This window comes from Labrus mixtus, chromosome 10, assembly GCF_963584025.1.
Source record: "Labrus mixtus chromosome 10, fLabMix1.1, whole genome shotgun sequence".
NCBI classification, from domain to species: domain Eukaryota; kingdom Metazoa; phylum Chordata; class Actinopteri; order Labriformes; family Labridae; genus Labrus; species Labrus mixtus.
The window spans coordinates 25596810-25624786 of NC_083621.1; the positions used below are offsets into that span (position 1 = coordinate 25596810).

The window sequence follows — 27977 nt, forward strand, 5'->3', positions numbered from 1 at the left end:
ACAAAAGATTGAGATCAAATCTGGTGACCTGTGTGAAAAACAAAACACACCTAGTATTGAACCACAGCCCAGTTATGTATTTCCTTTTTCACAACTTAAATTTAAGCTGTTTATTATTACAGTGGATTTTGATACGATGCTAGTGGAGCTTAAGAGCTGCTACAAATGAATTCAGCTCCTTTTTCTTCACAGAGTCCTGCTCTGGTGGAGCAGAGGGAAGCCAAGAAGAAGAAGGATGTCACCTAATATGAGTCCTCAGCAACATTAGATCAGAGCTTTGCTGAATCATCTGCAGCAAGAGGCTTACATCACAGCTGCAGTGACATATTTACTGGCATTCAAGACTTTCTGATGACACTGGCATGCAAGTGATTTGCATAAGAACCTCATATAAAAACAAAGTGATTTATCCATGGGTTATTACAGCGTATCTTGAAGTAAAGTAGAAATGAACAGGATCATGATCGAGAGGACAGATTTGTGGCAGGTGCAGATGTGGGCTAATTTTAAATTCATAATGTTGCAAGTGCTTTAGCTTAGCCCTTAGAGGAATAATATGTAACTCTGACACCAAGCGTTCTATAATGGGTACTGCAGGCCAAATTCAAAACATTGGAGAGCTTTTTCCCCCCGCCCCCTCTTCCCTAGAGTTGATGTCTTGCGCACACTGAAGCTTCTGTGTTTAATCATCTCCGCATCAGTCTGCGTTCTAACCTCTCTCCAATTTCAGAAGCAGCTCCAATATTTATCCTAGTTTTACCACGTTTCTGCTCGTGGAGCTATTAGAAAAACGCTGAGGCTATTTAGGTCAGTTCACTTGCCCGCTTCCATCGCTGCAACACCTGGTGGTTTGACATTTGCCTTGCTAACTGAGGGGTGAGGGGCAAAACTGCATCTTCTCTGGTCCAAACAAATACAGACCATTCAGAACCAGAGGATATATTGACTGCTGCATTGTTGATAGAGAAGCCAGCACTTCAACATAACCTGTTTCCTTAATGTCTGATGATATAGTGAGATCATTTTATATTTTAACTATGTAAATAGCTCTTACATATTGAACCTTTAAGCATGAGGACACCACAGGCCAACTAAATGTTTCATCAGAACCAGAAAAAGATTATGTGAATTATGCAGACCCAAGAATTTCAGGAAGATTAATCTCCCTTATTTCAAGCCTGTCTCTGAATCACTCCTTAACTTTACCCTTTTTCTTATGACTTCATGTTTTCAAGCAAATGCAGCTATATAAGTCATGGAAGGTTGTCATTTTATCTCTGTGGCAAATGCCATCATTGGAGCACTAAAAGCCAGCAAAAAGCCTAAAATCCTGGCTTAACACTGCCAACCTGCCAAGCTCAGTGTTACAGGGGCACTGGCCCCTGTTGGCCCCTGCCTAGAACCGCCCATGCGAAGGAGTAGCGGGTCTACTCCGAGCTTCCCCTGGATATCTGAGCTCCTCACACTGTTTCTAAGGCTGAGACTATAGCCTACCGTTGGAGGAAATACATATCAGCAGTTTGTATCTGTGGTCTTATTCTTTCTCACTTCACATAGCTCATGAGCATAGGTGAGGGTTGGAACAAAGATCAACCGGTAAATCCAGAACTTTGCTTTCAGGCTCAGCACCCTACTCACCACAGCGGTTCAGTACAACGTCTGCATTACTGACAATGCTGAGCCATCCGTCTGTCAATCTCACAGTCCATCCTACCCTCACTTGTGAACAAGACCCTGAGATACTTTTGGCAAGGACTCACTCCTGACCCAGACGGAGCAATAAACTGATTTACCATTAGAGAGCCATGGCCTCGGACTTGGAGGTGCTGACCCTCATGCCAACTGCTTCGCACTCAGCTGCAAACCTCCCCAATGCCTGCTGGGGTTCCCTGCATGAGGAAGCAAACAAAATCACATCATCTGCAAAAAGCAGAGATGAGATTGTGAGGCCCCCAAACTTGAATCCCTCTTCCCCTGTGCCTTGAGATCCTCCATTAAAACCACAAACACAATCAGTATCAGGATGTGGACAAACTTTGGTCAGACATTGACTGGATTTCTCGTAGCAATGGCCCCGGGACCCCCGAGCAGAGGTGCTGCTTGTCAACAGGCAAGGCAGGCAACTGCTTGGGGCCCCAGACCAGTAGGGGGCCCCAGAGGGCTGTCAAAATTTAAACTAAAGCACTGACCCATAATGTGCAAATTTTGCAATGACAGTAGGAAACCTCCCTAAGATGGCCCCAACATACCGCATTCACTCTCATTGCCTTGTTCCCCCTGTAATCCGAGGTTTGTTCTATCACTGCCTAATGTGGATCTTATGGGATTTATTAACTGCATTCCAAGAAAGCTACAACCACAAACCTGAAAAAATGATCTGATTTACTGATTTACATTTAATGAGCATTTGGTGTTTCTTTAACAATCAAGCTACATTGAGCTGAAATGATCCTAAATTTAGAGACAAAATATCTGAAACACATTTCACTCTAAGTCTATTTTAGTCCATATCCACACTTAAATCCATTCATGCATTTAAACATGTTTGCAAATGCACACAATGACACGTAGTCAGTCTCTCACAAACACAAACAGACACACACACACACATACAAAAAAAAGGGACACATCTGCATAAGTGGAAACAGGGAACAGTTATGAAAGCAGACATGGATAATGGGAATTCTCTTTTTCTCTCACTGTGTCTCTAGTGTCCTGTTTCCTCCCACTCTTTCCTCTTCATCTGTTCCACATCATGTTTTCTGCTATCTCATAGTCTAGCTCTGCTCTCACTTTTCTCTGTCTCAGCCACTTATTTTGCAGTAATTAATGAAAATGGGTCTTAGCCAGCAGAAAAAAAAAACTGTGGAAATGAGCAACACTGTGAGTGCTGCTGATGCAGAGAGAGAGCAGATCTGCTTTGACACCCGACCATGAAAACAGCCAATGAAAGAGACTGGAGTGTGTGTGTGTGTGTGTGTGTGTGTGTGTGTGTGTGTGTGTGTGTGTGTGTGTGTCTCAGTATGTTGTCTCCTTGTAAAACTGTCAGAAGAGACTTGTTGCATTCCACTTTTGTCAGCAGAACACTGCAGCTCTTAAGCCTTATCAATTTCCTTTAACTGTGATCTGACCGTCTGCCAATCACGTGAACAACACACCAACACAAATCTAAAAACATCCATCTCATCCAACCATAAAGCACCAATCCATTGAGGAGGACTTCAAATAAAAGTCTAAGATACCATCATATAGCTTCTTTTGTCTCTTGTGTCTTTTATTTCTCTCTCTATCTCGCCCTGTCTTTCTGTCTCACTCAAAAACTGTAGAACACTCTCTGATTCACAAAAAAGCAAACACCACAATGAACACACAGAGACACACGTGGGTTAAATTTATTGATCACTGTGCACAGAGCCGAGGTCCACCGGGAGTCTCCAGTGATAAGCACGATTGATCTCACATATAGGCAGCAAAATACCAAGGAAACACTATAGTGAGATAATAAGACATGGAGGCTTTAAAAATAGAAAAAATGGCTCCCAAGAAAGAGCTAGTCCAATTTCAAAAGGGAAGCACACAAAGCTTCTTCACTGCATCCACTTTCAAATTGTCTGTAATGTGCTTCCATGAAGGTGGAGGACCAATAGTAGATAGGTTTGAAAAGAATGGTGAATATCAAAGCAGCACAGGGCAAATTAATATCCTTATATATCGTCCCTGGTGAGAGCTACTAATTACCCATAATAAAACCAATACTGTATCAATTATTCAGACTACTATTACAAGCAGTCATGTTGGATATTGCAAACAAACACCATGCAAAGCAGCTTTAGACCCTCCCGGTGAATGCCCATGCCATTGAAACTCCATGTCTCTAGTTCACAGACACAGACTCACTTTTAGATTCTGTAATGGAAAATAATAACTAAGGTTATTTCTTGGCTTGACTGAGTTACACCAGAGTCAGAAGATATGATGTGACAGTCTTCAAAGGTGATGAACTAAGCTTCTTTAGTCAAACACCACATAAATAATGTGAATATTTGAATCACTTTGTGCCTTTAGTCATGCAAAGTTAACACCTTCCCATAGTTTGTTTACACTTTCGCATTTGCTTTTTTTTTTTTAACACCAGAGGTTGGTGCTTCGTAAAACATGATGCTGTGCAGGACATTCCCCAGGATTCACCCTCTGAGTTAAATGACACAAAAGGATGTCCTCAGAAGGCTTAAACATTCAGCAGATATTTCACCAGATAGGCATCTATATCGGATGTGGGAAAAGTTTGAGTTTGAAAAGTTTTAATTGAAGAGTCGCTCACTCTGTGGCTCACTTTATAGAGTCGATCGTCTGTCAACCTGAAGGTCGGGGATTCAATCCCCAGCTCCTCTAGCTCCTGCAGGACCGGTGCTATAGGTGATATGTCCGAGGTGTCCTTGGGCAAGACACCAAGTTGGTCCTGCGACAATTTGATGACTTACAATATTGCAGAGTATTGCAATATGAAACAAGCAAATTAAAGATATCTATGTATCTGTCTGTCTGTCTGTCTGTCTTTAACCACTGATCTGCCTGCAGACAGTCGAGTTGTGCCTCACTGTCAGCCTCTTTAGTTGAAGTGGTGGATCACAGAAGCCAATTAACACCTCTGAGTATTTATAATTTAGAGTTAATTAGCAGTCAAAATGATTCATGAAAATTAAAGCTGATAGTGAATAGATAAATAGTAATAGTAAATAGATATCAAAGTACTTAAGACAAGAAAAGAACACCTCTTCTCCTCCCTCCTCCCTCCTCCTCTGTCTATCATAGCGACATGCATAGAAAAAAGCACCGCAGTCTTATGAATGACCTACTGACCCTGTGCAGACTGGGCTCTGCACCATCACTGCAGCCCACACACACATACACACACCAACACAGAACAGAGATAGAGTCCACTTTCAAATATGACACAGATTGAGACAGAGGAGGAAAACATGTAGCCTTCTTGTAAGCCTGGTACAGGAAAACAGGAAAATGAGGAGTTGGAAGTGGTCCAGGCTAGCCTGCCTATACAAGTCACACTAGCATGACAACAGGGCCTCCAACCATAAAAAGCCTACTGGAGCATAACAATCATCCAGCTCCCCCAAATCACCCAAATATGTCACTTCTATGCCGACAAGCATTCTGCCACTCTGAACGCTTCATCTTAATACATGGATGCTCCAAGTAATGTGGTGCTTTATCTTGTTTGGGCAAAGTCACTGGGCAGTACCATTTCATCAGGTTAATATACTCCTTACTTCCCAAGCACAGGCACACACAACGTCGCAATTCTGGCATTTGAATGTATGGTTAAATTAACGCATATGTTGAGGAGGCCATCCCAATATAGTATATTAAAAAAAAATTGGAGGGGGGAGGGCGTTATTGCATCCTTCTGGTAATATTGTTAGTCAACCGCTGAGTCAACAACATAATTGGAGAGATACAGTAAAAGAGGTTAGAACGAAGATGTCAAATAGACAGTTTTAGAAAATGAAGAAGGGATTGATTCAGTTTGGTTTAGAGTTGCTGCTGGTGTGTCTGTATCTCTGACTCCTTAAGTTGATGATGAATAGATTGCCTGTGTGTCTAGAAGAGAAAACCAGTTGCGTTGGAGGAATAAAGACAATGGAGACTAGATACATAGAAATATGTTTTGGCCTCATTAAAAAGTTACTTTGCTCTCGGAATGACAAAACTAGCTGTTTTTTACACTTCTGTTTCTAAGATGCAACCCCCACATCCTCCTGGCCTGTGTTGTTTTCATCCGGCCTGTTGTAAGTAGGCCTATATTTAACTCCTCATTGGGCTTTGCATTTAAATGTAGGCTACATAGGATCCCATGCTCTCCAGAATGTGGGTTTGCAACGTGACTGGTTCTCTCTGATTCTCCCAATAGGCCTACACCTAAAAAGACAAAAACAAACACCAGCCTTATTGTTCCCCTCTCTCTCTCTCTCTCTCTCTCTCTCCCTCTCTCTCTCTCCTCCAGAGACAGCCATGTTCTGATTAATTTAACATCAATCGATGCACCTATGCTTTTATACTCTTGTGTATATTCTGCTGTGAAGTCTTCTGATCAAAATCAAAGACCCTCATGATGTGTGCCTCTGTTGTATTTGAACTGGCAATACATCCTGCTCTTGTGTGTGTGTGTGTGTGTGTGTGTGTGTGTGTGTGTGTGTGTGTGTGTGTGTGTCTGTGTGTGTGTGTGTCTCTGTCTGTGTGTCTGTGCAAAAGAGACAGCCATGTTCTCACAGCCTCTTCGAGCCAGTAACCATGACAACAGGATGGCTGAGAGACACAGCTCAAGCTCAATTGAGGCCGGTGTCTTTCTTTTCCTCCAAAATAGACCTTGGTAGCATTTCAAGATCGACTTGTCCTCTTACAAGCAAAAAAAAAAGAAGAGGAAACGCTTTTCTCATTCACTCCTCGTCCGCGGGAGGGAGAGAGAGACAAAAACACACATGCCTCCGTAAAATCCCACGGCCCGCACGGTGCTTTTTCTTTCAGCCTTTATTAGCTCAACAAACGCCGCTGTCTTAATGCCTGCCGGTGCGGATGTGTACATTTCAACACACAGAAATAGGACACAGGACGCGAAACCTCAACGCAGCCTCCTTGATAAATAGCCTACTTCTGCTAGCTTCCTTAACACATTGAAATAATGATAGCCTGTCCAAGCATGGATTCTGAATCATGAATTGCCGGCTAAATATTTGTTGGCACTAACACAGCCCTACAAGCTCAAACATAAAAAAAACAGCTTTAACCTTAACCAGTAGAATAATGTGTCGACTCACCAGTAAAATGTGTTCAGTTGGAGGCTGGAAATAGGGAGTTGTATCGGCGGCGTGCTCTCCCACTGTCTCACATCTACACCGGGGAATAACACTAACAGACGGGCTCTTCTGTCCTTCCCAGCTGCCCCCCCCCCCCCCCTCTCTCTCTCTCTCTCTCTCTCCTCCGCGCAGGCTGGAAGGGCAGGCGCGGGAGGTCCAGGTAGCAGTACGCGGTTACTGTGTGAACTGATGAATGGATGGATGTCCAGAGGCGTCCTCATCCTCTCTGTGCTGGAGCCTCGGTGTGTTTGAATGGCAGATGAGAAATCCTAATTCCGCTCCTCGGACTGCTCGGGTGCACCACCACCTCTCCTGTCGTTAGCGCTGTTTGAACGGGACATGTTGATATCAGACACTGAAGCCTGCACAGACAGTTGTCTCTCTGTTATGATATAACCGCCAGACGTAGAATAGTGAAATATTATTCAAATCCGTTGGACTCTGACTTCACATGGTTTTGTTCCTGAAGTCCAGAGCTATACCCTGAGGTCTTTTCCAGAGTTTCAGGACGTTCTCAGAACAGAAGGATGGCTTTATCAGACATTTTACATAGAGATGTAAGATAGGCCTATCTACTTTGCCTAATTTGCTTTGGGATGCTGTTTGTGGGAACAGTTATCAAATCGACCCCAAAAAAAAGAAGAAACAATTCCTGCAGATGATTCACAGACTGTCAAATAGTGCGGTCCAAGGTCTAAAGTCCTGCAGCTGTCATATCCTGGATGTAGCATTGGTCATGCTCTGGTTTGGTTTAACTAGGAATTTTTGTCAGCAAGGGAATCTTCATCTATAAAGCAGTTATATCCTGTTTTTACTCGATGTTACTGTGCATGCTCAAAGTGATTAAAGACTAAACTAGTCTATAGCCTACCTAAAGTTAAGAAAGGCTCGTTCTTACATCATGTTGTGAAGCAATGTACTGCCAAAACAAATCTTAAACTCAGGGTGCATACAGAGTCATTTATGTTTCAGATATTAGCCTATGTATTATTTTTTGTATGGGCCTAATATATTTATATGGCCCTCATTTTGTAAGCCTACATGCAGGTCGCTGGAATAAGATGTGGTGTTCCAACAATACTGTCTTGACATAGAAAGTTATTGATGAATTGATTAAAGATCTTTGTGAGCTCGACCTTTTCTCCTTCCTTTGTGGCTGGGCTAAACTGTCATCACAGCTTATCCAAAAGAGAACCACACGTTATCAAACCACTGTAAAAAAAAAAAAAAAAAGACAAATGGTAGTGTGGACTGGAGACCAATGAATAGCTTCTAGCTTTGGCTTAGATTTCTGAGAAACTCTTCATTATTATTAGAATATATACTTTTAAGTATAACAGATATTTGTCTGTTTTAACTTTACTTATTTTCAAGCTGAGGTATGTTGGATCTGATTTGTGCTCAAGAGCATTTCAAACAAGGCAGGCTTTCAAAGATTTGTGATTGTGCTGTCAGAAAAAAAAAATCAGTCTGCTCAATACCTCTTATGATTAAATTGGGGTTTTTTTACATGGCAGGGATATCAACCAAATTTTCAAATTCTTGGTCTGATTGACCGATAAGAAGTCATTTTATCTGCCAGCATCAAATATAAACTAGACCATGTATCGTCTGTCCTTGACAAAGCATAGAGGACATTTTTCTTACTCTACCAGCTTATGCCCACAACTCATTTCCCGTCCGTTCCACTTGTTCTTTCACTTCACTCCTCTGACATGTAAAACCACATGTATTGTGTTTTAACCATACAGTGAGTGCAGTGTTTTGATAATGTCTTACTGGTTTCCCTCAAGGTCATAAACAGAAGCACAGCAAACAATGGCACATATGGTTCTCCTTTGTCTGCTGCAAAAGTGTTTCAGTGTTTTTTAAGGGTACTTGAACACATCCTGTGCAATGAACACTATAGCACCAAGTGTTTATGTAATGTCTGCATTGACTTAGAACCTAAACCTCCCAACCAGTGATCTGCAATGATCAATATCACTCAAGGAGACAAAAGAGGGGGGGGGCTGAAGAATAATCTATAAAAGAAGAAGAGAGAAAAAGGGAATTAAGAAAAGAGAAATGGATAAAGCAGGAGCTGGGATGTGGACAGAACAAAAGAACGTGGTGTGTGTTTGAAGACAAGGCGAGGAGAAGGTTACAGAGGCAAGGCGTAAAGTGAGACAGGTGGAGGGGAGGGGGGTAAAGCCCTGAGAGGAGAGAGGCGGGGGCAACAGAAGGTTGAAGATGACAAAGAGTTTAAAGGATGCACAGATGACCGGAGAGAGGGTGCATGGTGAAAATAGTTTAAGGGAAACCCACTGCAGACGCAATGTCAATCCTAATTACTAAATTATTAACCTGCCTGGCTCCCCTCCCCCCTGAGGCCACACGGACACACATGCACACACACACACACACACACACACACACACACACACACACACACATGCACTCACTTCTTCATGTTCTCTCCCTCTACTGTGTCCCATGAGAGGCGGAGGATGGATGGAGAAATGAAGAGGTGTGTCTGCAGCTAAGTGACATCTGCAGGGCTGTGATGGTAAGCAATGGGTTGGGAACACTGAAAATCCCTGGTGTGACAATGAGAGGGAGGCAGGAAGGGGAGGGACGAGGGAGGTCATTTGTGTAGAGAAAAGCTGACAGCTTGCGTTTTGCTTTGCTGGACTGGGTGGTATCCCGTTATGGTGCACATTAATGTGCTCAGCCATGGTGTCAAAGTATTATTTAGAATGTGGGCCTCCATGCATGCATTAACCTGTGTGTGTGTGTGTGTGTGTGTGTGTGTTTGTTCAAATGTTCAATCATTAGGTGTCCTGTGATTACATTTGTGTGACTGTGTGTGTGCATAATGAAGCAGGTATTGATAAATCAGTATGATGGAGTGAAATGGTACACAAACTGAATTTGGCACTTTTCTTATCTTCTAATCTCTCAAAGCACTTTCACACTAAACGTCACATTCACACACTGATGGCAGAGGATGCTGGGTCAAGCTGCCATTAGTATAAACCAAAACCATTCATACACATTCACACGATGCTGGCTATGCCATTTGGAACAATTTGGGGTTCAGTCTGCACGTCTAGTGTCAGCTAACCGTTACTCTTACGCTTAAAACACGGTCAACACACAAACACAGTCGCCTGAGAGCACAAGAGAGAGTGCTGCTGGGCACACTGATGACTCTAATCAAACAAATAGACTGCAACCTTCCAATCCAAAATGGAGACATATGGGTAAACCACTTCTCAAATCTCCCTGGCCAAATGAGGGCATGAGGGTCTGCTGTACAAACTGTTGGGAAGTGGAATTGGGGGGAAAACTTAAAACATGATAATATCAGTGTACACAAACAACATGTGTGCAGTGAAGATTGCCAAAAAAAAGAAGACGCTCAAAATGCCAGAGCATTAGACCGGGACAAAGCTTAATTCCACCCCTCTTTAACATTTACATCAATGAATTGGCAAGGGCATCAGAACAGTGTTCAGCAACTGTCATCAACATGTAAGACAATGAAGTCAAGTGCCCACTGTTCATAGATGATCTGGTGCTCCTCTCTCCAAGAAATGGCTACGGCAGCACCTTGAAGGCGTGTTGATATTTTGTTTCTAGGATGCATCTTGGACAATTCTGCATCGATGCAGTGACAGAACATAACCAGTTATTGCATATTTATATTCATATTTATCTGACGTCTTGTCTTCACTGATGAAAATAGAAGCCATGTGCAGTAAGAAAATCAAGGATGCAACTGATCGGGTACTGAGGCGTAGAACTGAATTTAGTCAAAAAGTGGCGTCAATTAGAGGCACACGTTCCTTGAACAAATTACCATCACATGTCAGGGATGGTGAGAACTACCTTACCTTTAAAATGTCTCAAACTTTGGTTAAAAACAAATCAGGCATGTACTCATATACATAATATCTATCCTCCCCTTCTGGTGCCCGTTCCCGAGGGCCTCTGGCTCATCATGCAATTTTAATGAGCTAATTGTATGTGGGACTGTCATTTCTTATGTGACAACTGTGTTCATTCTGGTGTCCCTGTGAGTCCCTGTGAGTTATTTTGTATAATGATCTGTAGACTGTCCTTTGAGGTATCCTGTTACTGTAAATTAGTTTGATGATTTTTTTACCTGCCTGAGGATTACGGATGAAGTTTAGCTTTTGTGCTAATTCCGACATATTTACATACAGTATATGCTGATATGTTGATTAATGAGCACTGTCCTTATTAAGAGAAAAACAGGATAGTTACCCACTTTGCCTAATTTGTACTTTTGAAAGCTTAACAAATTATTTTTTAATGTAACAGCAGGTTAGATGCAATCTTGCTTAAATAAACACATTTTCCCCCGACAGTAAGACTAACACTTGTCTAGTAGACTAGATCAGGGGTTCCCAAACAGTGCTAGAGATTGGGGACCCCAATTGTTTTACATGTTTTTGGAAGGAATCCAATAAATGAACAGTGTCTCCCGACCCACACTTTGGGCTCCACTGGCCTGGTTAATGTTGATTGATTTTACATAATGGTTTCATTGACAATAACGACTTAGATTGCTAATTTTTTACAAGTTAGTGACACTTTAAGAGTATTTTTTTGTATTCAGAATCTACAGCTTAAAATTAAAATAGATAAATATAGAGATTCATATAGGGCTCGTATGAAAATGAAAACAATCACCAAACAATCAGTTTTTATACAACTCAAACTCCAGTATTTCTGTGAATTTCAGTAAGGAACACTCTCATCAAAAATGGAAAAATTTTATTGCAAAAAATGGAAATACAGTTTTGATTGGCTTTAAATGTTCTGCTCCCTGGTTTTGCTGAGCAGCATGCCACAGCTTTCCAGGGTGCACAGCTCTAAACACCCCCAAATGGGTGAACCAAAGGTTTGAGGCAGAAAGGAGGGGCTTCAGTGGTGGAGGCAAAGCTTAGCCAGCAGCAGCAGAGTGTGTGCATCATTGGTGTAGCAGAGATCAGTGAGATGGAAGTTGGGTTTAAATGGACCTGTTTAATTTGAATCGTCTTTTAAATCTGCCAGTTTGTCTCTATAATATTCAATAAACAACATCAATATATCAAACTTAAGGGCTAATCAATGAGGTTCATGTTCGAGTTTTGCTTTCACACATTTTGATTTGGCAACATGCAATCATGTTATATTCTCTTTTTCTAACATCTGCAGCCATCTCAACCTGCAATACCCCTGTGCTGCAGCAGAGGGTGCTGTGTATGCACCATTACCATTTGAATGTTCCCACGTGACCTATTCTCCACGTGGTTCCCAGATAGTGACACTAAGAAGACGGGACTTTCCCATTCACACCGTAATATTTACAGTCTATGATTCACACACAGATACTTAGGCCTCATGTCTCATCTGTAGTGTGTTGCCATAGAGAGCTCACTGTTTTTGTTTTGCTCTGGCAGACCTGACCTTGACACCAAAGAAAGGGTAAGAAAAGGTTTGTGTTGGTGTTCATACAGGTCCATGTTTCCACGTGTCTTCTAACAAATATAAAGACAAGGGCATGATAAAGTGAAGACTCACTTTGACTAGTTTAGCCTACATTAATGTGCCTTATTAAAATGTTTAGGGCTTTAAAACACCTTACTGAAGCCTATGTCTAGAATTAGTTTAAGGGAAGTTGACATCTAAAGCTAATTTTAGGTTTGGGAAATAAACTGACCTCAAGTTTCAGTTGAGCATAAATTATCAGATGTAAGGTTTAGTGTTAATGTTGGATTGATGAAGTAAATAGACTCATATCAGAACAAGCTCTGCTTGAAATGTGTGTGTGTAGACCTTGAGCTTTTTGCCCTGATACCAAATACAAACTTAAAACAGACGATGTCTGGTATCACTGACCTCTTGGTATTGGTGGAAACCCATTCGTGTTTACAAATGAATGCTGTGGTTTCATTTGCGTAATACGAACTTTAGTGGAAGTTGAGGCTTCTGATGTGACCACTACAACTCAAACCAACAAGTGTTTCCAAGGTTTTGATTAAACTGTATCATTTTAATAAAATGTATAACCCTGAAATAGAAGGAGAATTGATGGACCGACTTCAAAATACCTGAAATTATGTTAAGGACCAAGGACTTAGATACAAGACACAAGAGTAGATTTATAGAGTTTTTTATTTTTATTTATTTTACCCTCTCAATGAAAACTTAACCTACAAACCAAACTATAAGAACAAGGTCTGAAAAGAGTTAATTTAAATCTAATAAAGTAGACAAACCACAAGGTGTGAACTTAAACACAGACCTAACACATGAGACAAAAGAAATGGATAGTGGTTTGGCCAGACCAAATTAAAAACAAGGGGTAAACAAAATGGACACTAGTAAAACTGAATACTAAGCACATTTAACAAAGCACAACCAGCTGGGCTAATGCGTTTTGGATCACCTGCAAAGGTTTGAATGTGCCTGCAGGGAGACCCTGAGTTTGTTGGGCTCAGAGGAGCAGCTGGTGGAAACCTTATCTGTAAAGAACGAGGCAAACCTGGTGGTGTGAGCAGAGTGGAGGATACAGGAGGAGGTGGATAGAGGTACGAGTGAAATGCTGAAAACAGATGCAGAGATGAGTGGGCATTGCTTAAGGAGGCAAGTGGACTCCTGCATTTACACCTTCATCTCTCTGCTGCTGTGAGTCCTTCCCTTTGCAATGCTGACCTCAGGGAGCCATGGATTGTGGGGGGGAGCAGAATGTGTTTAAAGCCTCACAATCCTGATGTGGAGGCATGGTAGCCAAGATCTTCTTAGGGACGGTACATTTAAGTGGTACGTACATGTAACCACTGGTGGTGGAGCTTCAGGGAACTCAGGTAAGGACGGAAGAGAGAATAAAAAAACGGATCTGACGGATGTAGGGCTTACAATAAAGCTGTTTTCACATATACACTCCTGAAAATATCTAGATGATTTCAGGAGGATTGCTCCGGATATTCTCCCGACCTGGCTATTCACACATGCTCCTCACAGCTGGAGACTACCCCTGATAGAGAGTCGGAAGTAGAAGCAACAGATTCCGCTATACGATGCTATAATGAGAATATTGTGTGGTTTGGCGGAATCACACTATCAACGAAAGAGCAGAGAAGAACATAATGACTAGCAGAAAACTTAATGCAGCCATTTAATTACGTGCAAGGAGATCATAGCGGTCGTGGGCAGACAGTCTCTCCCCCCCCCTCCCATTGGCTGAATTCTCCGTAAAATATCCTGCTGCGTTCTCACATCAGCCCGGGACTTGCTGCGGAAAATATACTAGGCTGGCAGGAGAAACTCTGGGTGAAATCCGAGCGAAAAATTTGCCACAGCTCCTCAGAGAAATATCAGGAGTCTTTCAGGAGTTTTTCTGCGAGTGTGAAAGCCCTTTAAGATTAGCTGTGGAGCAGTCCTAAGCTAGTGCAGTGCCAAAGTACTAAGATGTAGCATATCCATATTTTACAGACTTGTAAGATAAAAGTGTTCTGCATTCATCAAGTACACATTAAGACAGAGCAACACATAAAAGTCAAAAAGGTGCAGCTCGTGTTCATTTCCTGTAAAAGTTCCCAGGAGGAAACACCCAGTTGTGACAGACCGTGAAGTTAAGAGAGCGATTAGTCATTTGAATTGAAAAACACTTATTATTAATTGTTCCGAGCATTAATTGCTCGGAGGAATGTGACTCACATTTAAAGCACAGACTCCTCTGACCTGGTAACAACGAGCAAACACTCAACAATGACTGCTGCTGTGATAAGGATGTCAACAACCTGTTGACGGAAAATACCGGTCGGATAAATATCCTGATTCCTTCCTGCAAATGTGGTGTTGGAGGAAGAAAAGAGGAAGGGGGTGGGGTTGGGGGGGGGGGGGGAGCACAGCTTAGCAGAGACTGTGGATCAGGTAAAAATAAAACAATGAATGCAAAAATAAAGACTGAGAATCCCTCACATTCATTCACACAAGCTGTCACAAATGAGTGTTGAAATGGGAACACTCTGGAAACATGACACTGGAGTTATTTAAAGAAATGGATACACAGTGAATGGACAGAGACAGGATTTTAACCTGACAATAAATAACTAACATGAATTGATGGGGGGGGGGGGGGGGGGGGGGGTGTCAATGAAAGAAGATCAGAAAGTGAGAGAGAAAAAGAGGAGGAGAGAAAACAAACGAAAGCAGTGATGTCACTACGTCCCACTTCTTTCCTCTACAAATGCAGCAGAGCAGGGCTGAGCCTGCATACCACTGCTGCTGACGACTAACCTGCTCCCACACAAACACACACACTCACACACACACACACAAAGACACACTGTGCTCTCTCACGTCACACTCACTCAGCATACAACACTCAAAGAGACGCTGAAACTCAAACCAGAGAGATGCTACCAGCTGGCAGCCACTGAGTAAGTCCACTTCTCTCCTCTTTGTTATTCTTTCTCTCTCTCTCTGTCTTTTTGTTTTGTTTTGTTCTAGCCATTCTACAGGCTGCCTAAGTTCATTAATCTCTCACACTCTCCAACTATGTTGTGAAATGGCCCGTGTTTTCTCAGAAAGAGGCTTTTCAAACCTTTCTCTCAGTATGCCATGCACATGCCTGATAGCTTTTCTTTCTTCCTTTTCTCTGCATATGAGTGGAGGCAGTAGAAATCTCAGACCTATTTGCATCTTGGTGCTCGGCCAGAGTTATGTTTTTGGATTTTTTTCTTCTGAAAAGCAGAGTTTATGTTTATTATCCTTATGTAATTGACATTTTGGGTTGTTGATGTCTGTGATTCCTTTGGAAGCTGTGCGGTCTGATTTGAATATTCCTGTTGAGCAGCTGTGCCAGAGCTGAAATGTGCACAGTTATTTATGGATGAGGAGATTTAATGGAGGTACATAACTGCTTTGTATGCTTCTGTCAGAACAATCAGGAAGTATTGAAATGAGTGGGCAGTCTGGTCCAGTGATTTTATATTGCTGTTAATCACAGTCAGAGCCTTTGAGGCATTTACAGCTTTACAATATGAAACATCAATGAAAACACTCCCTCCTCCTATCTTTAGAGAAGAACATGACCAATAATGTATCCCAACCCAGCTCTGAATCAAGTGGAACAGATTAAAACAAGGCTAAAGTTATGTTTATTTCAAACAGTAGCTTTTAGAAATAGTAGATGATAGTTTAGAGCAGTGGTTCTCAAGTGGTGGGTCAGGACCCAAAAGTGGGTCGCGGTCCATTTGTGTGCCTGGAAAGAAAATGGTGTTAAAAAAGTCCATGAAGTGCTTTTGAAACATGTTTGTTTTATTCCATTTGTTTTGTTCTGTCACATGTTTTGTACAGTCAGAGATCCAAACTGCACATTTTTTCATGAAGTTAATCTGATTGGTTGAAAAATAGCAAACAAATTGGGTCGCAATTCTTCTGTGAAGGAGTTGGTAGTGGGTCCCGAAGCTAGACCAGCTGAACCACTGGTTTAGATAAATATGAAGTTACAACTAAACCGTACAGATATAGATGAAGGATTTAAAATCACTTTTGTTTCCAGAAGTTTGACAGTGTTACCTTAAATCCTTCATCAGCAGGAAGATGACAACATGCTTATTTAACCGCTCAGTTCAGGCTGAGGTTTTTTTCAAGCACATGTTCTGGTGTGCATTTTTTATCATTTGACAACCTCCAACCTGGCTTTGTTTTTAATTAGTGCGTTATTTTTCATTTCTCAATGTAAGCGATATTCACATCACAAAGTCAACAACAACAAAGACCACACAGAAAAACAAGACGGAACAACCAAAGATAAAAGACTGAGCTCAAAGGATGATATGTGACTTCTTCTCCTGTCTATTGTATAATAATAATAACTTTTTTCACCTACAAGCCCTATAGGCTCTCACTACATTATTGCATAAGTTTCAATAGTTTGCACAGGGAGGAGACTGCTTTGTGTTTACTTGTAGATATAAGGTGGAAGTTCCTTTACTGGGGTTTTGTTCTTGAAAGTTCCTGCACTAGGTGTAACTAAACTGGTGCTGTTGATATATTTGTGCCACCTACATTGATAACGAGCTGGGAAAAGAAAGGTCTGAGCGGTGTGTTGAAACATGAGGGGCCGTGTATATGAGAGAGAAACAACTAATGCTGCTCACTATCTGTGCCTGTTACACTCAGATAGCTGATGTAGTGTGTGTGTGTATGTGTGTGTGGGTGTGTGTGTGTGTGTGTGTGTGTGTGTGTGTGTGTGACCTCTGTGTTCCTGGCAGTGTTTGAAAGCACACCAGCGTTCTCACTGCCAACTGTATGCAGAGTAAACACTGCACACAAAGGTAAATACATTTGGCATTGTGGGCTCATATGCTGAAACCTATTGTGTTAGATGTTAGATCAGGAATGAACAGAGAGTTAAAAAACAACTCAGTATAGATATAATCACTCTCTCTCTATCCCCTTCCCTCTCTCTTCTGTGAGTCTTTCTCTCACTGTCAAAAGCTTCAGAAACAGCAGTCGATCCTGACACTTTGTGCCTTCCACTCCACAGAGCCTGACACACTGCACTCAGGAAGTACACTTGACAAAGGACACGAAAGTGACCTCCTGCACTTAGACGGCACCCGATCCCACATCCTTCAAAAAAAAAAGGGAACCCGACGCAAGAAAAGGGAGTGATCATAACGTAGTGCTGAAACACGACCCATTCAGCTGAGAAGAAGACGAGTGGACGGCTGTCTCTAGTGCCTGTGGAGAAGAAGCAGCATGCTAGCAAAAATCCTTGAGGACATGTGGGTGGAGCCGGAGGTGCTTGAAGCCCTCAATGAGGAGCAGAAGAGGATCCTCTTCTTGAAGATGAGGGAGGAGCAGGTACGCCGCTGGAGAGAGCGCGAGGAAAGGGACGAGAGGGAAGGAAGAGACAATGCCAACACCAGGTCAAAGAAAGGTAGAGTGCAACACCGGCCTTGCTTCCTTTAGTTAGTACATTAATGAACTAGTACACATAGAGAGCACACTTCTCATGTCCAACACTAAAGTACAAGTATGATACGAAACATAGAGCGAAACATAGTTTTGTATCAGGAGAGGGTAAGATGTCTTGGAGTGTGACCTTTTTACAAACACTGAAATAACTCTGGAATGAAGTTAAACTACCAGCTTCTCAAACATGGTGTCATTTCTTTCCAGTAAATTAGTGTCACAATAAAATTGACGTTAACTCTTCACCATCCATGTATTAAGATAAAAACGACTGTAAATATTAATGGATGAAGCCTGAGTGACATCATCCATCTGTTACTGAAGGAGGCTCATCAGCAGCAGCCGCCATGCTGGATATGCTGTCTCACCCTAACTTTCAGTCAACCTAACAACAGGCTGAGAGCTGGAGCTGAGGCGGGTTTAAAGCCTCTTGACAAACCATTACATCGTACTAACCTATCAATCACGTCAGCTACGCGCCTATGGATAACACGTATCGTTATCAAAATCAAAACGGAAGCGTTATAAAATAATTCACCCCCCATACAGTGTGTTCCCATGAGGACAATAACTAATCAGACCTATTTAGTTTTTTGAACCAGGCTGTAAACATGTTTATTTCTGCTGTAAAAACGTCTTTCTTGGCTGTGGTGTGTATGTGACTTCCAGTGTTTCTGGAGCCAGCCTCAAGTGGACACTCGATGAACTGCAGGGTTTTGCACTTCCTCATTGGTTTAATTTTTCAACAGCGGAGGTTGTCGCTTTGATAAAACATATAAACCTCTCTCTTTAAGTAGAAGGAGTGAGATGTAAGAATAATTCAACTCTGATATCTGACAGATGGTTAGCGTAGCTTTAAAGTCTTGGAATAAAAGTGACACAGGAGGCTTTCCTAACTTTAACGGTGACACGTTCCATCAGCCACCTGCAAACTCACCGTGCATCATGTTTATTTTGTCTTTACAGAAAAAAATCACAAGGCATGTACATATCAAGTCCATGTTTACATGGATCATTTGTCAGGACGGTGACTTCCTGATGTATCTGTTATAAAACCCTGATAGATGTTCTTCCTGGCTTTATGCTCAGCAAAGACACAAACAGCCTTTTTACTGTTCAGTGTCTTAATCTGAAAAAGTTATCCATACCCTTTTGATTTCAGAAAGTCATTCAACCAGAGTCTTTCTCACAGTGTCAACATTTGTATTGTTTGTAAGTTCTGATACAAACTGTTTTCTAGTAGAGATCATTACATTTGATTGTTATAATCTTAGTTTTACATCCTGGTAGCCACCAAGACTTTGAAGAGTATTAACAATCTTCACATTTACTGTTTTTCAGTAATTCATTCATCAAAAATAACAATGAGAAAAACCTCAACAAAGAGATTTCATTGTTAACAACTCCCACACATTTGGCCACTACTCAAATATTCAGTTTTAATCTGGGAAGCTGGTGGGGTCATTTTGATGTATGATATTAGTGTTTCTAAATCCTGACCCTGTTTGGTCATTAAAGATGCCACTCACATTAGAAAGGCCACTTACTGAGCTATGAGTGTTTTAAAACTCTGAGTTAAACCTCATGTGAAAATCAAAGGTAGTATTGATGGTATTCATTTACTGTATGTTTGCTTAACACTTACTTTACACACTCACACACACACACACACACTCACACACACACACACACACACACACACACACACACACACACAGGACACGGGGGGTATACATTTATAATAGTTCAAAGTAAGCACATTATTACTCTATTTCCAAGTCGCTCCAGCTCCTTAATGTGAATCAGATATCTTCTAACCTCTGAGAGCCGATGATACACGCCGTGTGTCCTAACACACTCTCTAGTGTTACTGGTCTGATTCATGTTTAAATTACACCTGAAGTGTCGTCTGACTCGTTCCTCAGACCTGTCTTGACGATTCATTCTACACACGAGATTTAGTAAGCGCTGTTGTTTGGTGGTTTGGGGCGTTGCCATGCTTTAAACCAAATATTAAGTTACCTTCTTTGTTTACCCAATCTCTGCCATGTCACCGGAGCTGTCTGTGTGTTTGGGTTACACAACCTAAGATCCAGTTAGTCTTCTTTCATTCTTTGTTCATTCTACATCACAGTTTCAGTTTAGGGGAAACACTTTCTGTGACATCATAAATTACCTTTATTTCTTGTTCACATATCTATGAGAGGAGCGTGTGAACATAAAGGTGTGCTGCACAGAGACCATGTCTTATTTCAGATTTGGTCTATATTCTACGGTGGCTGGGAAGTGCAAAGCAAAATTACAAATGTGAGACAAATTTACATGTTGAAAAACACATTTACATTTATTTTTTTTTACTTAGTTTTTATTCATTTTTCTCATCAACAACAGTACAATATGAATTTTTAATTTTTTTCCTCTTTCCAGCTGTTTAGTTACATTCGGATATTAAGCCAGCAGAAATAGATTACAAAAGTAAGATACAAATCAAAATGTCCACTCCAAAGAATATACATATACACAATAATACACATAAACAAACAAGTACATAAATAAATGTTCATAAAAGTAGAGGAGAAATGAAAATCATAAATAAAAGTTGTAATCATAAAGAAATCAATTCTAATCCACTCAAAGATATCACGTGTCAAAGTACAGGTGCGAAGTCAACCCCAGGGAAAAATGGTGCATGGTCTTGGTCAGCGCCCAAATTAAACAACACTCTCTATTGCATTAGTAAAGCCAGTACAGGTCTCCATCTTGTTGTGAACGTTTCTTTTTGGAGTCTTAATTGGTATGTAATTTGTTCCATTTGGTAAATGTCCCAAACTTTCTGGATCCATATATTGTAAGTGGGAGGGGGTTGGTTTCAACCAGCGTATCGTGATACATTTACATTTTATAAAACAAATTTACAAGATGTGAAACACTTTTAAAATCGATGAGACAAATTTACAAAGGACAGAATCTTGACAAAATGGGAATGTACCAAATGTCGGAAGTGACACGGAAGTGATGGAGTGAGGGGTCATTTTGTTTGTTTTGTTTTTGTCGCGGTACATTCCCTTTCCGTCAAGATTCTGTCGTTTGTACATTTGTTTGGGGACAGGTAAAAGTGTTCTGCCTCTTGTAAATTTGTCTCAGCGATTGTAAAAGTGTTTCACATCTTGTAAATGTGTTTTGTCCTTGGTAAGTGTTTTTGGTTTTGTAATTTTGTTTCATAAAATGTAAAAATGTTTTTCCAAATGTAAATTTGTCTCACATTTTGTGAAAGTGTTTAACACTTTGTAATTTTGCTTTGCACTTCCCAGCCACCGTAATATTCAATGTACGCTCACATAGCGGGTCACTGTATTCAAACTCAAGATGTTCCAGGAAATATGAACAAAAACAAAGCTGTTACTGCAAGCTGGTTTCTGACAAATCTGTGCTGTGAGTCAAGACTTCTGTTTAAACCCCACCTTAACCTGTGCTGTCATGGAAAGCACCTGTTATTACATGTTGGCGAGTGGGGTTTATTTATGCTCCTTGTGTCATAGGGAGGTGGAGGTGTGGCTTAGACATTCTCATTCTTAGAGCTTTCAGAATAAGTTTTCCTGCCAGGAGAAAAATAGAAACAATTGTCTTGACTCACAGCACAGATTTGTCAGAAACCAGCTTGCAGTAAAAGCTTTGTTTTTGTTCATATTTCCTGGAACATCTTGAGTTTAAATACAGTTACCAACTAGCGTACATTATATATAGACCAAATCTGAAATGAGTCCTGGTTTCTGTGCAGCACACCTTTATGTTCACACTCTCCTCTCATAGATATGTGAACAAGAAATAAAGGTCATTTATGATGTCACAGAAAGTGTTTCCCCTAAACTTAAACTGTGATGTCATTGAAAGCACCTGTGATCACACGTTGGGGAGCGGGGTCTATTTATCTTATCTGTGTCATAATGAGGTCATCATGAAACAACTAAAAATGAACCAACTGAAATAATCTAAATATACTTCATATACACCACCACTCTAAAGGTTGTACACACAGCAGTTACAGTATAATCAATAATAGAGTATACTCTATTATTATAATAAAGCTACTGTAAGCTGTAGCACAACTACTGATAAAAGGGTTTTCCTTTAGTTTAACTATTTTCCACATTTTAAAATAATAGTCGGTATTAAAACAATAAAAATAAAACATTTCATTTTTGTTCTGTAAAGAAATGCAGACATACAGAATTCAGTGCATTATGTTAAAGCACACCATTTCTAGATATCTAATGAATCCTGTATTCTTTTACCTTACAATGCCTGTTCAGGCTTAGGATTGGTCACAGCGATTCAGCTTACAAACAAACAAACACAAAGAATGTGAATTGCTGGTATTAGCAGTAATAATCCTTACTTTGGTCAGCATCCAGTTTACAAGAGTCCAAATGTGCAAACGAGATTTAAACACAAACAAACATCAAAATGAAAAGACCTCTGAGTTAAGACGTGTATATTTCATTCCTCATAGGTGCATGCCTTGGTTTACACAGGCCTCAGTTTCCAGTACCAAAAAAACAGAGTTATGTACAACATTGAACAAGTGGGAGGAAGGCTGGTTCTTCAGTTTCATCCAAACGTTCTTTAATACTTTTTATTGTCACCATGTCTCGACATACAGTATGCATATTTTATACTCAATGTAAAGATGACAATATAGTTACATTTCTTTAAGTGAAGTGAAAAGGTGTGTACCTTAGTGACAGCTGGAAATATTAAAGGAAATAACACAACAGAAGTAATAACAACAACTTCAGTACAGATACCTGTTTATTTAACTAGAGTCCCTCCATCAAGGTTTTCTCTGCTTCCTCTACAATATTTAAAAAGCTACAGCAGAACGGACAACCCAACAAATGAGTTTATATCAAATGAAAGAAGAAGACGAAGAAAAGATCAAACTGTTGAGAGAAGAAGAGGAGTTAGATAGAAAGACAGATGTGGAAAGGGTTGAGTAAAAATAATAAATGAAGAAGAATATGATGTTAAAAAACCTGTAGAGAATAGAGAACCTTACTTAAGGTAAGGTTTGTGCGGTGCTCTCCTAAATGACTGTCTATAAATCTATAATCTATGAATCTATGAAGTGGTATTGTTATTAGTAAAATTAAAACACAGCATTATAAGAGAATGAAACCATAACCATACCGTTATCGATATACTACGATCAGTTGTATTCATTTTTCAGTGAGACACAATGAATTGATTAGTCATCAGACAGACAGAGGAAATGATCAGCAGTAGAGAGAGCAGTGAGTGTCGGATGAGGTTCCTGGAGCTCTATAATTATAGGACAGCACCACCTACTGGAGAAAAGTCAGAACAACATTTTAAGATGACTGCTTTTCTCTGAATCTGTGTGAGAGGGGAAAACAATCTGCTGCATGCTTAACAATCCTGTTCTTTCTCTCAATCTTATCCCCCCCTTCCCCTTCCCTCCCCTTCCCTCCCTGCTCACAGCGTACAATAAACATGTGAGCTGGCTGCTTGGTCGGGATGGAGACGTGAGCATCAGTGTGATCGGAGAGGTGGACGAGTTCAGGTCCTCCAAACTCCTCCAGAGCCTCTCGAACAACAGGTAGAAACCGAACACACAAAGTTTGTCTCATGGCAATAACATCAAATCTAGTAAGAAGTATTCAAGATGTCTTTGAGGCGACAAACATATTCTATTGGACACAGAGCCACTTAGTAATGCAGCAGTAGGCAGATTAGAAATGAGTGATGTTAATGTTGAATTTAAAATGAAAAAAAAAGATTTACTCCATGTTTGTTTGTACAGGGACAAGTATGATGTCACACCCTACAGAAGTAATAGTCTGAACTAATTTACAGATACCCATCACACATTGTTCATCATGAGGTTAAATCTATCTTTTCAAAAGAACTAGAGACTGAAACAAAAATGTCCTGAATGCCTCACATGTAAAATGTATGTTAGTCAGGCCTCACCACACATCAGTAACACATTGTGAGCTTTTAGTCTTGTGCACTCTAACAAAATGTTTAGGAGGTTTCATTGTCATTTGCATAAGGACTTTGTTTCTTTGAATGATATAAAGACAGCTCTGTCAGCCAGATCAACATGTTGCTTAACACACATGTGAAAACATCTACAGAGGTTCATCAAGCTGCCATTCCTTTCAGCTGATTACATAACTCTGATTCACTTTGATAAGATGAACAATGAACTAAAGGATTTCCGTCAGCATGCCGTCTTCTTGTTCCAACTGGAGTCTAGAAGTTATTTGCCGTATGACTTGCTTCAGCAGTCGATCCTGTGTGTCTGTCTGTCGGGCTAAAAATGGACGTCTTTGTCATTCAGGGTCCGCAGTGATGATGTGATCGGCATCCAGACAGCCGACTTGCAGCCGGGGAGAGACGGCCAGCAGCTTTCTGATGTGAGCGTGAGTTATTGTGTTATGCGTCAAGCGGCAACCTTTGGAGTTGAAAAAATGAAGCCGATGCGGAAGTCCAAATTCCTGCAGTTTGTCAAGGGTCCGCTTGAGGCTGGCTCCAGGAGACCAGGAAGTCACATACACACCAAAAACGCTCATTTTTAAAGTAGAAATTTACATGTTTACAGCCTGGTACAAAATAAAGAAAGAGGTGTGATTAGTTTTTGTCCTCATGGGCACACACTGTATGTAGCAAGAATGTTTTTATAACGCATCCGTTCTGATTTCATGAACGATGTGTGTTATTCATAGTTAGGCTGAGACAACATTTCCAGCATGGCGGCAGACGCTGGTGAGCCTCTGGAGCCCCCTTGAACTCCCCAGATGGGTGACGTCACTCAGGCTGCGTCCATTATATTTTACAGTCTATGGTTTGCATGAGGCTCTGTAACAAGGAGCACAGAAAATTAAAAACAACGTGTCATATTATTAAATGGTGTCTCGCACACAGGAGGACCCCGCCTCGCCAAACAGTCAGCCATGTGAAGAAGACTTGGACTCCTGCAGCGCCGATGATGACCTGAAAGACCGAGCTGAGGACAGCGATAGTGAGTCAGGTGGCAGCTCGGACAACCACAGCGAGTGGACCCTTCTCTACAAGCCCCATTTTAGTAGCCATGGCAACCAGCCGTCGCTCAAAGCCCAGCTGTCAGGCACAGAGATGGTCGGCCAAAAGGACAGAGGTGACAAAAGAAAAGACAAATGTGATTTATGTGTGTTTAGGGTGAATGTCAAAGTCTATGATATTCAATATTTGTATTCTAATCAGGTCAAAATAGAAACACCAACACATTCATGAACATTTTTTATATTTCACATAATAAAATAAAATAAAAGATGGGGGCCGATAAAACCTAAAAATGATACTGCATACAAAATAAGGTATGCAAACCAAAATAAATAGCAATAGATTGGCTTCTTAAAACGTAAACAATAGCTACCCAAGCCTATTCTTGATACAGAATAATCTGTCATTTGTACTGTGACGAATGATGGTGAAAAAGATTCATTTGATCTTATTCTTTTAACTGTCCAGGATGAGTCCGACAGTCATTAGCACGATGCTTATTTGAGGGAACATTAGACCTCTGGTCCTGTGAAGTTTATTTATAAAGCACATTTCATATGACAAGCATGACTCAATGTGCTTAAAAATAAAAGTATTAATTTATTAATGGTTTATATTTGGGGCCTTTTGCCTTTTTTTTATTAGACAGGACAGCTGAAGAGAGACAGCAAATGCTGGGAGGAGAGAGTGAGGGATGACATGCAGCAAATAGCTGAGGTTGGATTTGAACCTATGGCCGCTGCGAAGAGGACTATTGCCTCAGTACATGGGGCGTGCGACATAACCACTTGGCTATCCATCGCCCCTTAAAATTAAAAGTAGACACATTTCCTAGATACATTTAAAGATATCCTCCATTTATTTATGATTTAGCCAAACGCTTGTGCAAAGAGATATGTTTAAAGTCTGCTTTCAAAAGAAGACACAGTTTAGCTCATGTGTTAAAGAATTCCAGAGAGTAGGACCATAATGGCTAAAAGCACCATGAGCTGATTTGGTATTATTTGGGGTACGGTAAGGAGACCTTTATTTGAAGATCTGAGGGACCTGTCTGATGTGTACTCAGCACTTGTTAAAAACAATAAGAAGTGTTTTTTGTTGTTGAAATGGGAGTGATGCGTTCAGACTTTTTGGTTTGAGTTCAAACCCTGGCAGCATCATTCTGAATGAGCTGGAGTTTATGTAGCACCTGTTCTGTAACTCCAGTAAAAAGTGCATTGCAGTAGTCAAGTCTACTGGAGATGAAAGCATGAACCAGCTTTTAGAGTCCGACTGTGACATGAAACATCAAACTCTGGATAGGTTTCTGAGATGGTAGGAGGCTGTCTGGGAGATATTTGCTACAAGCTTCTGAAAGTTGAGATCAGCATCTTGAACCTGTGAAGTGTCCTAACCATCCAGCTGGTGCTGATGTTGGTGACACACTTCTGATAGTTCATTGTAGTCAACACATGTTGTTTAATGTTATGATGCAACAGTTGATGAATGTTTAACCAGAAATGTTGTGCATATAAGATGTTTGAATGTTAAGGTGGTGACGTGAATATGATTCAGATTCTGTGTATTAATTTGTGTTTCTTTCTCTTCCTCTCAGAGATGGTTTGTAGTGAAGAGAACAAGTCTGAATATCAAAGTCGCGTGGCACAGCTCAGGAAGACATTCGCCGATGATCATCGAAGCTCCTCACCTACCAACACCAAACCTCCCATACCTGCCAAACCTGCTCACCTACAGAAGAAAGGCACAGCTTTGCACAGCTAGGACTCCGAGGTGTCCACCCTGCTACAGGACAGTCCAGACTGAGGACACATACACTGGAGGAAAGGGATCCTTGAACTTTGAACCTTGAAGGATCAACCTACGTACAGGCCTAAGGAGTGGGCCAGAGAAAGACTTGAAAGCTTATGAAGTCAACTTGGAGGATAAAAAAGAAGCAGCCTTTGATGATGCTGAGTTACGCTCCCATAGTTTCTGTGATTGACAGCCAGATGCAAAGAGCTGTCCAGAGAGACTTGCACTGACTACTGACTCTAACTGAGGACACACTGTTTTATTGTAAAATAAATGTTAATGAAGCTAGAAGCACAAGTCTGATGAGGACCATATTCATATCCAACTGTACAGTTAAGAAAATGTAAATGTAGTTATTGTTTCTTGTCGCTGTACTCTGTTAACGTAGTTATTGGTAAAAACAAAATAAAGAGTTACTTTGTAAAAACAGATGAAGGCAATTCTGTAAAAACACAGTTCCCTGAGAGTTTTGATGAGCTCTTTAAACAGGGGCGTCATGCAAACCAAAATTCAGCATTTTGAGATATTTATAATCTGACGGCAAAATGGTTATTATTTCTCCTTCAGTGTGGAAGTCCGAGGAAACCTCAGTGAAATCAAGAGAAATGACTCCCACCCTAATTGCTATTTTTTGTAGCTTTTTTAACAGATATCTTCCATACTTGAAATATAATTTATTATTACTACTTATTATATAAATAAGAATGGTAAATGGACTTGAGCTTGTATAGTTATTTTATAGTCTTCTGACTCCTCAAAGCACTTTTACTCCGCAGGTCACACCTACACATTCACACACTGCTGACAAAGCAGTGAGAGCAACTTGGGGTTCAGTGTCTTACTCAAGGACACATTGGACATGTTGCTGCAGGAGCTGGGTATTGAACCCCGACCTTCCAGTTGAGAGACGACCATCTTTACCACTGGGCCACAGCCGCCTAAATAAGTTATTGTTTTAATACTAAGATATGAGAAAAATCCTGTCAGATTCTTAAAAATCTGAAGGGGCTCCAGCCCCCCCGAGACTGAATGGGACATGATGCCTCTGACTTTACATACAGAGCTGTAAAGTCTGTTCTTGAGCAGAAACCCAACACAGTGTACGGGGAACATGGTCAAAGCCACACAACGTCAATCTGAGTAATATTACATGAAATAAATAAATAAATAGCCTAGATAAAATGTTTATTTAAAATGTTTAAAACAGAGTTATCTGCTTTTTCAAATCAGCTCTTCAAATGATGAACAGTCCAGTGCGTTTGATGA

At 40.8% G+C, this 27977-nt stretch overlaps 2 protein-coding genes across 4 annotated transcripts in view; one reads left to right on the forward strand and one right to left on the reverse strand.

Annotated features, from left to right (window-relative positions):
- psd2 (pleckstrin and Sec7 domain containing 2) overlaps positions 1 to 7431 on the reverse strand; it is a 29508-nt gene extending 22077 nt beyond the window's left edge. The window contains exon 1 of one of the 2 annotated variants that reach the window (XM_061048842.1): positions 6834 to 7431. The gene's annotated coding sequence lies outside the window, so the exon portion shown is untranslated. The remainder of the gene's footprint in view (positions 1 to 6833) is intronic. The other variant, XM_061048841.1, reaches the window with a different exon arrangement.
- Positions 7432 to 15100: 7669 nt separating this feature from the next.
- Positions 15101 to 27138, forward strand: zgc:92242 (uncharacterized protein LOC436899 homolog). Of its 2 annotated transcripts, none has more exons than XM_061048857.1 (6): positions 15101 to 15310; positions 17425 to 17820; positions 23355 to 23472; positions 24220 to 24301; positions 24804 to 25035; positions 26515 to 27138. In XM_061048857.1, exons 2-6 carry the CDS (start codon positions 17640 to 17642, stop codon positions 26679 to 26681), a joined length of 780 nt encoding a protein of 259 aa, XP_060904840.1. In that variant the 5' UTR covers positions 15101 to 15310; positions 17425 to 17639; the 3' UTR covers positions 26682 to 27138. The 2 variants fall into 2 exon arrangements, with proteins under 2 accessions (XP_060904840.1, XP_060904841.1); XM_061048858.1 differs by having other exon boundaries at positions 15111 to 15310; positions 24220 to 24295.
- The last annotated feature ends 839 nt before the right edge of the window (positions 27139 to 27977 follow it).

Coding starts and splice junctions, on each gene's coding strand:
- zgc:92242 (XM_061048857.1), top strand. CDS start 17,640: ATGCTAGCAAAAATCCTTGAGGACATGTGGGTGGAGCCGGAGGTGCTT. Junction 17,821..23,354: donor CAACACCAGGTCAAAGAAAG/GTAGAGTGCAAC, acceptor CCCTGCTCACAG/CGTACAATAAACATGTGAGC. Junction 24,302..24,803: donor AGCAGCTTTCTGATGTGAGC/GTGAGTTATTGT, acceptor TCTCGCACACAG/GAGGACCCCGCCTCGCCAAA.